This window comes from Salmo trutta, chromosome 34 (genome assembly GCF_901001165.1).
Source record: "Salmo trutta chromosome 34, fSalTru1.1, whole genome shotgun sequence".
Classification (NCBI taxonomy): Eukaryota; Metazoa; Chordata; class Actinopteri; order Salmoniformes; family Salmonidae; genus Salmo; species Salmo trutta.
The window spans coordinates 35,946,957-35,961,880 of record NC_042990.1 but is presented as its reverse complement, the minus strand read 5'-3'; the positions used below and the strand labels follow the sequence as shown (position 1 = coordinate 35,961,880).

Genomic DNA, 14,924 nt, shown 5'->3' with positions numbered 1-14,924 from the left:
AACAGGACAACAGCAGTTGATCATAAAAATGATCATTTATCTGAGTAAAGTCAATTTATATGACGGCCTATGTCGGCCAAACCCGGGCGCCGCTTTATGGAACATACAATCACGGACTGATGTGATACAGCCTGGATTCGAACCAGGTACTATAGTGACGCCTCTTAGCACGGAGATGCAGTATCTTAGACCGCTGCGCCACTCGGTGAACCGAATCAGTAATTGACCAGCAAACTAAACAGTTTTTTCCCAAAACCTTTTACAAACACGTTTCAAGTGCAACTATATTATTAAGGACTGATAGACCATGGTATGATAGCCTCTGGCAGAAATCAATGCTCCTACTGCCAAGTCTACTGAATACAATATTTGTGTGGTCTAGGGCCTAGGATTGTACCATAAAACATTTGTATTTTGTTTTAATGACATTTTTGAGCCACATCATATAGTTCCTAGTGAATAAGCAGTTTCTTATTATTTTCTGTATAGATTTCTGCCAATGCATGGATCTTCCTTTCTAAGTGTTCCTTTCTTGGTGAGCTTTACACTGTCATAAATACTATTATAGTGCACTGTCTATTATCTACCGTCTATAGCCCACTGTATGGTCCACAATAAAAAAAAAAGGAAGTATGCATTTGAGATTCCATTGACAAAGCTGGAAAATAACTACTCTACATTTTCTTACACCATAAAAGGAGAATAAAGGCCAACTCATTGTTTGTAGAAACTTTGACCCAGCTGAGCCAGCCCATGTTAGACCAGACAGAGAAGTCACCTGTGTGGTCTGATGACCTATGTGACAGAACAATACACCCTTTATCTGCACTGTATGCCTAAAGCTCTTACCTGACTTCATCATGTAGGCATGTGTCTTAGTTGTTTTCATGTTCCATTCTCCAGAGCACTCAGAAACTCCTGTTATTGTAACGGTCGTCGTCAGAAAGAGACCAAGGTGCAGCGGAGGATGTGTTCATCATAAAGGATTTAATGAATCGCATGAACACTATAAAATAAACAAAACGACCAGCAACAGTTCTGTCTGGTTACACACTAAACAGAAAACAATCACCCACAAAAACCCAAAGGAAAACCAGGCTACTTATGTGTGACTCCCAATCAGCAACAATGAACTATAGCTGTGCCTGATTGGGAGCCACACACGGCCCAAAACAAAGAAATACAAACCCAATGTAACACCCTGGCCTAACCAAAATAAAGAACAAAAACCCCTTTCTATGGCCAGGGCGTTACAGTACCCCCCCCCCCCCCCCAAAGGTGCGGACTCCGGCCACAAAACCTGACTCTGAAGGGGAGGGTCCGGGTGGGCCTTCTTACGGCGGCGGCACAGGTGCGGGACGTGGTCTCCGCTCCACCCTCGGCGTCGCCCACTTAGGTGGCGCTCCTGGCCCGCCGGAGGACTGGCGGGCGACCCTGGCTGCGCCCGGCTGGCGACCCTGGCGGCTCCAGCGGCTCCGGGCTGGCGGGCGGCTCCGACGGCTCCGGGCTGGCGGGCGGCCCCGGCGGCTCCGGGCTGGCGGGCAGCCCCGGCGGCGCTCTGGCGGCTTTGGCCCAGGATTCACCAGGCTGGGGAGACATGAAGGAGGCCTGGCCCTGGGTGCAGGTACAGGACTCACCAGGCTGGCGGGCGGCTCTGGCGGCTCCGGACAGGCTGGCGGCTCCGGACTGGCGGGCGGCTCTGGCGGCTCCGGACTGGCGGGCGCTCTGGCGGCTTTGGCCCTGGACTCACCAGGTTGGGGAGACCCACTGGAGGCTTGGTCCGTGGGAGGAGGCACAGGTCTGACCAGGATGGGGAGACCCACTGGAGGCCTGGTCCGAGGAGGAGACACAGGATAAACCGGGCTGTGGGGGAGCACTGGAGTTCTGGTACGTAGGCTCTTTACCCACACTCCAGGCTGAATGCCCACTTTGGCATTGGGCGAACTGGACTCTCCCAGCGCCCTGGAGACACAGTGCGCAGAGCCGGTGCAGGATAACCTGGACCGAAAAGGCGCACCGGAGACCAGACGCGCTGAGCTGGCACAATCCATCCTGGCTCGATGCCTGGGCTCGCATGGCACTTGCGGGGGGCTGGCCTGTAGCGCACCGGGCTATGAACGCGCACTGGAGACACCGTGCGCTTAACCGCATAACACGGTGCCTGACCAGTACTGCTCTGCCTCCAGTAAGCACGGGGAGTTGGCTCAGGTCTACCGCCTGACTCCGCCAATCTCCCCGTGTGCCCCCCCCAAACATTTTTTGGGGGGGCTGTCTCCCGTGTCCGTCGCTCTCCCTTGGCAGGTTGTTGCAGTGGTCAAATAATTGATCCCATGTCCAGTCAATCCTTGACTCCAACACCTCCAGCGACCAGGATGCCATGACCTCCCGAGCACGCTGCTTCATCCCCTCCTTGTGCTGCTCCTTCTTTCACTGCTTGGTCCGTTTTTGGTGGGTGATTCTGTAACGGCCATGGTCAGAAAGAGACCAAGGTGCAGCGGAGGATGTGTTCATCATAAAGGATTTAATGAATCGCATGAACACTATAAAATAAACAAAACGACCAGCAACAGTTCTGTCCGGTTACACACTAAACAGAAAACAATCACTCACAAAAACACAAAGGAAAACCAGGCTACTTATGTGTGACTCCCAATCAGCAACAACGAACTACAGCTGTGCCTGATTGGGAGCCACACACGGCCCAAAACAAAGAAATACAAAAACATCGAAAAATGAACATAGAACGCCCACCCAATGTAACACCCTGGCCTAACCAAAATAAAGAACAAAAACCCCTCTCTATGGCCAGGGCGTTACAGTTATGCAGTACCTGATTAATGCATCGGCTGTTTTCTTATGGATCATAATGTATGCATTACAATGAATAATATCTGTCTGTCTGCTGGAAATATCTAATTGTTTTTGACTTACCTTTCAAGAGAAACTTTTAGAAACTCTGCTGTATGACGTTTTTTTTAACTTATTTCCTGTTTCAACACAGAAAGCGATTATAAACCCCAAATCTTTGAATAGATACATTTCAAGAGGGAGGATCTGGTCATCTTGAAGACAACATTAATTTAAAGTTTTATTTCCAGTAGTACTGTTACATTTAACCCTCTAGGAGTTACTGACTGTGGGTTTAGTTATGAGTTAGAAGTTGCAATATTCTTTGGGTGGGGAACAAATCATCAAAGAGTCCCAAGTGCAGATGTGTTAATTTACCAGTAACCATCACGTTTTCAACTGCAAGCTAGTGTAACATTTGTCTTCTCTATTAAACATGCAATTGCAATTGTACTCGAAACATCAGACTGTGTATTGGAATGACAGTGTTGCTGCCAGCAGAGGGGGAACTCGCTTTTACTGGTTGCTTCTCACGCTCTCACTCAAGCAACTCTAGCTCTCGCTCTAGCCTAGTCAGTTCAGTTGATGAAGATGTACATGAAGGAACACCAGATAAATGTATTGGTTCAATCTTTATTTCAAATGTTATCGAGGTGAAATGTACATGTAATATTGAAGAAGAGAGCCAACCGTAATTGGAATGTACATAAAGAAGCACCAGATATATTGTAAATCACGTGTCAAACTCATTCCATGGACAGCCGAGTGTCTGCGGGTTTTTGCTCCTCCCTTGTACTTAATTGATAAAATAAGGTGATTAATTAGTAAGGAACTTCCCTCCACTGGTTGTCTAACCTGCAGACTCTAGGCCCTCTGTGGAATGAGTTTGACACCTCTGCTGTGTATTGTTTCAAACTGTATTAGAAGTGTGGAACTCTCTTCTCACAACACATCAACGACACTCTATTTAGCTGCCTCTTACCATGGCCTCAGAACACAATGGAAGTCTAGACAAATAAATGTTTGGAAGATTTTACATTGTATATATTTTTGGGGGGTTTGGGCATAGGTCTGAGTTTCATTGGACAATAACTGAATTGTATGTTAATACTTATATGTTAGTCTTATGTGTCTTATGACATTTCTTCTTCTTCTTCCTAGGTTTTTCCTTAGGTTTTTCAGGCTCCCGTGGAGGTTCAGGCACCCCAGGCTCTGTTGGTTCAGGCTCTGCTGGTCCGAGCTCTACAGGATGAGGCTCTGCGTGCTCAGGCTCTGTTGGTTCAGGCTCTACTGGCTCAGGCTCTGTTGGTTCAGGTGCTACTGGTTCAGGCTCCCCTGAAGGTTCAGAATCTACTGCTACAGGCTCTGCTGGTTCAGGCTCTACTGATTCAGGATCTGGTGGCTCAGGCTCTGCTGGTTCAGGCTCTGCTGGTTCAGGCTGTACTGGTTCAGGCTCTGCGGGTTCAGGCTCTGCTGGTTCGGGCTCTACTCGTTCAGGCTCTCCTGAAGGTTCAGAATCTACTGGTACAAGATCTGCTGGTTCAGGCTCTCCGACTGGCTCAGGCTCTGCTGGTTCAGGTTCTTCAGGCTCTGCTGGTTCAGGCTCTGCTGGTTCAGGCTCTCCTGGTTCAGGTTCTTCATGCTCTGCTGGTTCTGCTGGTCCAAGCTCTACAGGTTCAGGATCTGCTGGTTCAGGCTCTACTGGCTCAGGCTCTGCTGGTTCAGGCTCTACTGGTTCAGGCTCCCTTGAAGGTTCAGAATCTACTGGTAAAGGCTCTGCTGGTTCATGCTCTGCTACTGGCTCAGGCTCTGCTGGTTCAGGCTCTGCTGGCTCAGGCGCTGCTGGTTTAGGCTCTACTGGTTCAGGCTCCCCTGAAGGTTCAGAATCTACTGCTACAGGCTCTGCTGGTTCATGCTCTTCTACTGGCTCAGGCTCTGCTGGTTCAGGTTCTTCAGGCTCTACTGGTTCAGGCTCTGCTGGTTCAGGCTCCTCAGGCTCTGCTGGTTCAGGCTCTCTTTGTTCAGGTTCTTCTAGCTCTGCTGGTTCAGGCTCTGCTGGTTCAGGCTCTACTGGCTCAGGTTCTACTGGCTCAGGCTCTACTGGTTCAGGTTCTGCGAGTTCAGGCTCTGCTGGTTCAGGCTCTGCTGGTTCAGGCTCTTCTACTGGCTCAGGCTCTGCTGGTTCAGGCTCTACTGGCTCAGGCTCTGCTGGTTCAGGCTCTACTTGTTCAAGTTCTGCGGGTTCAGGCTCTTCTACTGGCTTAGGCTCTGCTGGTTCAGGCTCTGCTGGTTCAGGCTCTGGTTCAGGCTCTTCTATTGGCTCAGGCTCTGCTGTTTCAGGCTCTGCTGGTTCAGGCTCTTCTATTGGCTCAGGCTGTGCTGGTTCAGGCTCTGCTGGTTCAGGCTCTTCTACTGGCTCAGGCTCTGCTGGTTCAAGCTCTGCTGGTTCAGGTTTGTCATGCTCTGCTGGTTCAGACTCTGCTGGTTCAGATGAACCTCTTCCTTGTTGCCTATTTACCTCAATGATGTTCTGGATGAGGTCTGGACTGGGAAAGTCCATGCTAATTACCCCCAAGCAGTTTGGTTTATCAGATCCTGTCTTTAGTTTACCTAAGAGCTTATTGAGCTGATCATTAACCACTCTGGCCACAGTTTTAGGGCCTTTGAAAAAGCCTGTGGCGGATGTGTCAGTCAAGGAAATTGTATGAGCGCAATTCTTTTGAGCTTCTTTCAGATGTTTTGTGATCGTTTTCATCTTGTTTTCAATGTCTTTGAACCATCCATCGTAAGTGACGAAAGTGTCATGGTTAAGGGTTCCGACATTGAAATTGGTACTCTGCACAAAGACGATCTTCCTTCTCGCATCTCGCATGTGGGGGACAAACGTTTTTGTCCATACTTTATCTTTGGATTTCTTAATCAAATTCTTGATAGATTCTCCAGCATTCCAGATACTCATCCCTTGCAGTGTCACTCTCAAAAGTACGGTCTCACTGTCATGTTTGCCCAAGAACTCCCACAGAATGTTTAGCACGTCATGGAACTTGGTATGTTTTATATGCCCATCCATGACATCAAGGGTGTTGTGGAAAATACTGGCCTCTATACGTAAATCAAAGTACCGCAATCCTGCTTTCAGCTGGTTCTCCAAGGTCCAAGCCTGACACTGTATAAGAGGTCCACCATGCAGAGTTAGGCTCTCATGAGTTCCGGGAATAGTAACAGCTGAAAGGAGATGGTCATCAGGTATCGATGCCATCCACTTTTCCTTATAAGAGTTTTCATGAAGCGTTGAGTCGTCACTAAAACCTGAACCACAAGCAGTTGTGAAAATCCTGAAAGTGAAGAGACATAAAATCAATCTTCTATCAACCTACATTAATATTATGATAATGTCATTTTCCTTTTTATGGCGAACTCCATGTGGCAAAAAAAAAAGAGTATTGAAGCAGATAACTCTTACTTACAAAGAGAGAAGACATAGGCATAGATGGAAGCCCATGGTTGTAGTATTCCCAATGAAGCCAGTCTGGAGAATGGAAAGAGTGGATATACACTCATCTATTTTATTGTATAATAATGACTACATACTAAACTCCTTTACTGTATAACAATGACTACATACTAAACTCCTTTACTGTATAACAATGACTACATACTAAACTCCTTTACTGTATAACAATGACTGCATACTAAACTCCTTTACTGTATAACAATGACTACATACTAAACTCCTTTACTGTATAACAATGACTGCATACTAAACTCCTTTACTGTAAAACAATGACTACATATTAAACTGTTTTACTGTATAATAATGACTACATACTAAACTCCTTTACTGTATAACAATGACTACATATTAAACTGTTTTACTGTATAATAATGACTACATTCTAAACTCCTTAACTGTATAATAATGACTACATTCTAAACTCCTTAACTGTATAATAATGACAAAATACTAAACTTACAAACCCATGGAATGCAATAGCGTAACTCAAGATTGTGAGAATTGTTTTAGCTCTTCATATATATATATATATATAATCCCCCTCAGAAGCCACAAGGCCAAATAATCACACAATTGAAAGTGATCTGACAGTTATCAAAATATTCTCAACAGTAGTTTTCAATCAGCCAAATTGTCGATGATAAAATACTAAATTGATGATTTTTCCTTACCTATAAAGGTGTTGTATAGTATTCTAATCCCCCAGTTGGTAGGAGAGGTTAACTATGATCAAGTTCATGGAACCGTCTTTGTGGCTCATACATTTCCATAAAAGATACTACAGTAGAAGGAATTTGCATCCTTTACTGTCCCTGTCCTGCCTTAAGTCACACGTGAACATCTACACACACTAATACATCTCATCCCATGATACTGTACCCCATGATAAGTTCATATAGATTACAAAAATGTTTACCAAAAGATGATGATGATGAGAGAGTTGTTGGAAATGTTTTACTTTGGATTGTTTCCTTCATCATTACAGAAACATTTGCTACACCCAATAATTAAAATGTCCTTTCTAAGCGTTGTTGATGAAATCAAGGGGAAAAAGGCTGGTAATCTTGGTGAGCTTTACACTGTCATAAATACTATTATAGTGCACTGTCTATTATCTACCGTCTATAGCCCACTGTATGGTCCACAATCAAAAAAAAGGAAGTATGCATTTGAGATTCCATTGACAAAGCTGGAAAATAACTACTCTACATTTTCTTACACCATAAAAGGAGAATAAAGGCCAACTCATTGTTTGTAGAAACTTTGACCCAGCTGAGCCAGCCCATGTTAGACCAGACAGAGAAGTCACCTGTGTGGTCTGATGACCTATGTGACAGAACAATACACCCTTTATCTGCACTGTATGCCTAAAGCTCTTACCTGACTTCATCATGTAGGCATGTGTCTTAGTTGTTTTACATGTTCCATTCTCCAGAGCACTCAGAAACTCCTGTTATGCAGTACCTGATTAATGCATCGGCTGTTTTCTTATGGATCATAATGTATGCATTACAATGAATAATATCTGTCTGTCTGCTGGAAATATCTAATTGTTTTTGACTTACCTTTCAAGAGAAACTTTTAGAAACTCTGCTGTATGACGTTTTTATTAAACTTATTTCCTGTTTCAACACAGAAAGCGATTATAAACCCCAAATCTTTGAATAGATACAGTTGAAGTTGGAAGTTCACATACACCTTAGCCAAATACATTTAAATACTGTTTTTCACAACTTTTGACCTTTAATCCTGGTAAAAAATTCCCTGTCTTAGGTCAGTTAGGATCACCACTTTATTTTAAGAATGTGAAATGTCAGAACAGTAGTAGAGAATGATTTATTTCAGCTTTTATTTCTTTCATCACATTCCCAGTGGGTCAGAACTTTACATACACTCAATTAGTATTTGGTAGCATTGCCTTTAAATTGTTTAACTTGGGTCAAACATTCCGTGCAGCCTTCCACAAGCTTCCCACAAAAAGTTGGGTGATATTTGGCCCATTCCTCCTGACAAAACTGTTTAACTGAGTCAGGTTTGTAGGCCTCCTTGCTCGCACAAGCTTTTTCAATTCTGCCCACAAATGTACTATGGGATTGAAGTCAGGGCTTTGTGATGGCCACTCCAATACCTTGACTTCGTTGTCCTGAAGCCATTTTGCCACAACTTTGGAAGTATGCTTGGGGTCATTGTCCGTTTGGAAGACCCATTTGCGACCAAGCTGTAACTTCCTGACTGATGTTTTGAAATGTTGCTGCAATATATCCACATAATTTTCCCTGCCTCATGATGCCATCTATTTTGTGAAGTGCACCAGTCCCTCCTGCAACAAAGCACCCCCACAACATGATGCTGCCACCTCCGTGCTTCACGGTTGGGATGGTGTTTTTCGGCTTGCAAGCATCCCCTTTTTCCTCCAAACATAACGATGGTAATTATGGCCATCAGACCAGAGGACATTTCTCCAAAAAGTACGATCTTTGTCCCCATGTGCAGTTGCAAACCATAGACTGGCTTTTTTATTGCGGTTTTGGAGCAGTGGCTTCTTCCTTGCTGAGCGGCCTTTCAGGTTATGTCGATATAGGACTCGTTTTACTGTGTATATAGATACTTTTGTACCTGTTTCCTCCAGCATCTTCACAAGGTCCTTTTGTTGTTATTCTGGGATTGATTCACACTTTTTGCACCAAAGTACGTTCATCTCTAGGAGACAGAACGTGTCTCCTTCCTGAGCGGTATGACGGCTGCGTGGTCCCATGGTGTTTATACTTGTGTACTATTGTTTGTACAGATGAACGTGGTACCTTCAGGCATTTGGAAATTGCTCCCCTGGATGAACCAGATTTTTACTGGTTGCTTCTCACGCTCTCACTCAAGCAACTCTAGCTCTTTCTCTAGCCTAGTCAGTTCAGTTGATGAAGATGTACATGAAGGAAGACCAGATAAATGTATTGGTTCAATCTTTATTTCAAATGTTATTGAGGTGAAATGTACATGTAATATTGAAGAAGAGAGCCAACCGTAATTGGAATGTACATAAAGAAGCACCAGATATATTGTATATCACGTGTCAAACTCATTCCATGGACAGCCGAGTGTCTGCGGGTTTTTGCTCCTCCCTTGTACTTAATTGATAAAATAAGGTGAATAATTAGTAAGGAACTTCCCTCCACTGGTTGTCTAACCTGCAGACTCTAGGCCCTCTGTGGAATGAGTTTGACACCTCTGCTGTGTATTGTTTCAAACTGTATTGGAAGTGTGGAACTCTCTTCTCACAACACATCAACGACACTCTATTTAGCTGCCTCTTACCATGGCCTCAGAACACAATGGAAGTCTAGACAAATAAATGTTTGGAAGATTTTACATTGTATATATTTTTGGGGGGTTTGGGCATAGGTCTGAGTTTCATTGGACAATAACTGAATTGTATGTTAATACTTATATGTTAGTCTTATGTGTCTTATGACATTTCTTCTTCCTTAGGTTCTTCAGGATCCACTGGAGGTTCAGGCTCCCCATGCTCTATTGGTTCAGGTTCTACTGGTTCAGGCTCCCCTGAAGGTTCAGGCTCTACTGGATCAGGCTCTGCCGGGTCATTATTTGATGGTTCCGGCTTTGCTGGTTCATGCTCTGCTAGTTCAGGCATTGCTGGGTCAGGCTCTGCTGGTTCAGGCTCTACTGGTTCAGGTTCTGCTTGCTCATTATCTGATGGTTCTGGCTTTGCTGGTTCAGGCTCTGCTAGTTCAGGCTCTGCTGGTTCAGACTCTGCGGAATTAGGCATTGCCTGCTCAGGCTCTGCTGGTTCAGGCTCTACTGGTTCATAATCTGCGGGTGCAGGCTCTGATGGCTCAGGCTCTGTTGGTTCAGGCTCGACTGGTTCAGTCTCTGCTGGTTCAGGCTCTTCTGTTTCAGGCTCTACCAGTTCAGACTCTGCTGGTTCAGACTCTGCAGAATTAGGCATTGCTGGCTCAGGCTCTGTTGGTTGAGGCTCTACTGGTTCAGAATCTGCGGGTGCAGGCTCTACTGGCTCAGGCTCTGCTGGTTCAGGCTCTAATAGTTTAGGTTCTGCGGGTTCAGGCTCAGCTGGTTCAGGTTCTTCAGGCCCAGGTTCTGCTGGTTTAGGCTCTACTGGTTTAGGCACACCATGATCTGCTGGTTTAGTTTCTTTATACTCTGCTAGTTGTTCTGTCTCTGCTGCTTCAGGCTCTGCTGGTTCAGGCTCTGTAGGCTCAGGCTCTGCTGGTTCAGGCTCTAATGGTTCAGGCTCTTCTACTAGCTCAGGCTCTGCTGTTTCAGGCTCTCCAGGCTCTGCTGGTTCAGACCCTGCTAGTTCTGTTTCTTCATGCTCTGCTGGTTCTCTCTCTGCTGGTTCAGGTTCTACTGGCTCAGGCTTTGTAGGTTCAGGCTGTGCAGGATCAGGTTCGGCTGGATCTGTCTTCCCTGAATGTTCAGACTCTACTGGTTCAGGCTCTACCGGTTCAGGCTCTGCTGGTTCAGGCTTTTTTACTGGCTCAGGCTCTGCTGGATCAGATTCTTCCGGTGCTGCTGGTTCAGACTCTACTGGTTCAGGCTCTACTGGTTCAGGCTCTACTGGTTCAGGTGCTGCTGGTTCAGGCTCTGCTGGTTCAGGATCTGCTGCTTCAGGCTCTGCTGGTTCAGAATCTGCGGGTGCAGGCTCTACTGGCTCAGGCTCTGCTGGTTCAGGCTCTGCTGGTTCAGGCACCCCACTATCTGCTGATTTAGGTTCTTCATACTCTGCTAGTTTTTCTGCCTTTGCTGGTTCAGGCTCTGCTGGTTCAGGCTGAGTAGGCTTGGGCTCTGCTTGTTCAGGCTCTAATGGTTCAGGATCTTTTACTGGCTCAGGCTCTGCTGGTTCAGGCCTTGCTAATTCAGTTTCTTCATGCTCTGCTGGTACTCTCTGTGCTGGTTCAGGCTCTGCTGGTTTAGGCTTTGTGGGTTCAGGATGTGCAGGTTCAGGCTCTGCTGATTCAGGCTCTACTCGTTCAGGCTCCCCTGGCGGTTCAGGCTCTACTGGTTCAGGCTCTGCTGGTTCAGGCTCTTCTGGTTCTGTCTTCCCTGAATGTTCAGGCACTACTGATTCAAGCTCTGCTGATTCAGCTTCTTCCGGTGCTGCTGGTTCAGGCTCTACCAGTTCAGGCTCTGCTGGGTCAGGCTCTTCTAATGGCTCAGGCTCTGCTGGATCAGATTCTTCCGGTGCTGCTGATTCAGACTCTACTGGTTCAGGCTCTCCTGGTTCAGGCTCCCCTGAAGGTTCAGCATCTACTGGTTCAGGCTCTGGTGGTTTAGGTTCTTCAGGCGTTGCGGGTTCAGGCTCTGATGGTTCAGGCTCCCCTGAAGGTTCAGGCTCTACTGGTTCTTCATCTGCTGGTTCCGGCTTTACTGGTTCAGGCTTCCCTGAAGGTTCAGGCTCTACTGCTTCAGGCTCTGCTGGTTCAGGCTCTTCTACTGGCTCAGGCTTTGCTGGTTCAGGCTCTTCAGGCTCTGCTGGTTCAGGCCCTGCTAGTTCAGTTTCCTCATGCTCTGCTGGTTCTCTCTCTGCTGGTTCAGGCTCTACTGGTTCAGGCTCTGCTGGTTCAGGCTCTACTGGTTCAGTCTTCCCTGAAGGTTCAGGCACTACTGGTTCAGGCTCTGCTGCCGGATCAGGCTCTGCTGATTCAGGTCCGTCCGGTGCTGCTGGTTCAGTCTCTAACAGTTTAGGCTCTGCTGTTTCAGGCTCTTCAACTGGCTCAGGCTCTGCTGGATCAGGCTCTTCCTGTGCTGCTGGTTCAGACTCTACTGGTTCAGGTTCTGCCAGTTCAGGCTCTTCTGGTTCAGGCACACCAGGATCTGCTCGTTCAGGCTCTGATGGTTCAGGCTCTACTCGTTCAGGCTCCCCTGAAGGTTCAGGTTCTACAGGTTCAGGCTCTGCTACTGTCTCAGGCTCTGCTGATTCAGGTTTTTCCGAAGATGCTGGTTCAGACTCTACTGGCTCTGGCTCTACCATTTCAGGCTCTGCTACTGCCTCAGGCTCTGCTGGTTCAGGTTCTTCCGGTGCTGCTGGTTCAGACTCTACTGGTTCAGGCTCTATCGGTTCAGGCTCTGCTGTTTCAGGCTCTGCTGGTTCAGGCTGTGCTGGTTCAGGCTCCCCAGGCTCTGATGGTTCAGGAGCTGCTGGTTCTGGCTCTACTGGTTCGGTCTCCCCTGAAGGTTCAGTCTCTACTGGTTCAGACTCTTCTACTGGCTCAGGCTCTGCTGGTTCAGATTCTTCAGGCCCTGCAGGTTCAGGCCCTGCTGGTTCAGGCTCTTCAGGCGCTGCTGGTTCAGGCCCTGCTGGTTCAGGCTCTTCAGGCGCTGCTGGTTCAGGCTCTGCTTGTTCAGTTTCCCCAGGTTCTGGAGGTTCAGACTCTGTTGGTTCAGGCTCTGCTGGTTCAAGCTCTGCTGATTCAGGCTCTAGTGGTTCCGGCTCTTCTGCTTCAGGCTTTGCAGTTTCAGGATCTACTGGTCCAGGCACTACTGGTTCAGGCTCTACTGGTTCAGGCTCTTCAGGTACTGCTGGTTCAGACTCTGGTTCAAGTTCTGCTGGTTCAGGCTCTGCTGGTTCAAGTTCTGCTGGTTCAGGCTCTGCTGGTTCAGGTTCTACTGGTTCAAGCTCTGCTGGTTCAGGCTCTGCTGGTTCAGGCTCTACTAGGTGATCAGATGAACCGCTCCCTGGTTGTCTATTGACCTCAATGATGTTCTGGATGAGGTCCGGACTGGGGAAGTCCATGCTGATTACCCCCAGGCAGTTTGGTTTATCAGATCCTGTCTTTAGTTTACCTAAGAGCTTATTGAGCTGATCATTAACCACTCTGGCCACAGTTTTAGGGCCTTTGAAAAAGTCTGTGGCGGATGTGTCAGTCAAGGAAATTGTATGAGCGCAATTCTTTTGAGCTTCTTTCAGATGTTTTGTGATCGTTTTCATCTTGTTTTCAATGTCTTTGAACCATCCATCGTAGGTGACGAAAGTGTTATGGTTAAGTGTTCCGACATTGAAATTGGTACTCTGCACAAAGACAATCTTTCTTCTCGCATCTCGCATGTGGGGGACAAACGTTTTTGTCCATACTTTATCTTTGGATTTCTTAATCAAATTCTTGATAGATTCTCCAGCATTCCAGATACTCATCCCTTGCAGTGTCACTCTCAAAAGCACCGTCTCACTGTCATGTTTGCCCAAGAACTCCCACAGAATGTTTAGCACGTCATGGAACTTGGTATGTTTTATATGCCCATCCATGACATCAAGGGTGTTGTGGAAAATACTGGCCTCTATACGTAAATCAAAGTACCGCAATCCTGCTTTCAGCTGGTTCTCCAAGGTCCAAGCCTGACACTGTATAAGAGGTCCACCATGCAGAGTTAGGCTCTCATGAGTTCCGGGAATAGTAACAGCTGAAAGGAGATGGTCATCAGGTATCGATGCCATCCACTTTTCCTTATAAGAGTTTTCATGAAGCGTTGAGTCGTCACTAAAACCTGAACCACAAGCAGTTGTGAAAATCCTGAAAGTGAAGAGACATAAAATCAATCTTCTATCAACCTACATTAATATTATGATAATGTCATTTTCCTTTTTATGGTGAACTATTGAAGCAGATAACTCTTACTTACAAAGAGAGAAGACATAGGCATAGATGGAAGCCCATGGTTGTTGTATTCCCAATGAAGCCAGTCTGGAGAATGGAAAGAGTGGATATACACTCATCTATTTTATTGTATAATAATGACTACATACTAAACTCCTTTGCTGTATAACAATGACTACATACTAAACTCCTTTACTGTATAATAATGACTACATAATAAACTCCTTTACTGTAAAACAATGACTACATACTAAACTCCTTTACTGTATAACGATGACTACATACTAAACTCCTTTACTGTAAAACAATGACTACATACTAAACTCCTTTACTGTAAAACAATGACTACATACTACACTCCTTTACTGTATAATAATGACTACATAATAAACTCCTTTACTGTAAAACAATGACTACATACTAAACTCCTTTACTGTATAACAATGACTACATACTAAACTCCTTTACTGTATAACAATGACTACATACTAAACTCATTTACTGTATAATAATGACTACATACTAAACTCATTTACTGTATGACAATGACTACATAATAAACTTACAAACCCATGGAATGCAATAGCTAAACTCACATTGTGAGAATTGTTTTAGCTACTTAAAAAAAACTTATCCCCTCTGAAGCCAAATAATCACAGAATTGAAAGTGACCTGAGAGTTGTTAAAATATTATCAACAGGCATTTGTCCATTATAAAATAATAAATTGATGATATTTCCATACCTGTAAAGGTGTTATATAGTATTCTAATCCCCCAGTTGGTAGGAGAGGTTAACTATGATCAAGTTCATGGAACCGTCTTTGTGGCTCATAAATTTCCATAAAAGATACTACAGTAGAAGGAATTTGCATCCTTTACTGTCCCTGTCCTGCCTTAAGTCACACGTGAACATCCACACAGACTAATACATCTCATC

General features: G+C 45.7%; 1 protein-coding gene across 1 annotated transcript; it reads right to left on the bottom strand.

The window, feature by feature from the left end:
* Nucleotides 1-3,866: 3,866 nt before the first annotated feature.
* LOC115174089 (titin-like) lies at nucleotides 3,867-14,798 on the bottom strand. Its single transcript, XM_029732762.1, has 4 exons — nucleotides 14,731-14,798; nucleotides 14,012-14,073; nucleotides 9,881-13,902; nucleotides 3,867-5,298 (listed from the first exon to the last, which is right to left on the bottom strand). Exons 2-4 carry the CDS (start codon nucleotides 14,044-14,046, stop codon nucleotides 3,959-3,961), a joined length of 5,397 nt encoding a protein of 1,798 aa, XP_029588622.1. The 5' UTR covers nucleotides 14,047-14,073; nucleotides 14,731-14,798; the 3' UTR covers nucleotides 3,867-3,958.
* Nucleotides 14,799-14,924: the final 126 nt, after the last annotated feature.

What these genes read in the sequence shown, in the direction of transcription:
- LOC115174089 (XM_029732762.1), bottom strand. Translation starts at nt 14,046, where the DNA reads ATGGGCTTCCATCTATGCCTATGTCTTCTCTCTTT. An exon ending in TGCCTATGTCTTCTCTCTTT is followed by an intron (nt 13,903 to 14,011) that starts GTAAGTAAGAGT and finishes CTTCACTTTCAG; the next exon opens with GATTTTCACAACTGCTTGTG. An exon ending in AGAACCTGAACCAATAGAGC is followed by an intron (nt 5,299 to 9,880) that starts ATGGGGAGCCTG and finishes AGCATGACAAAC; the next exon opens with CTGAACCAGCAGAGCTTGAA.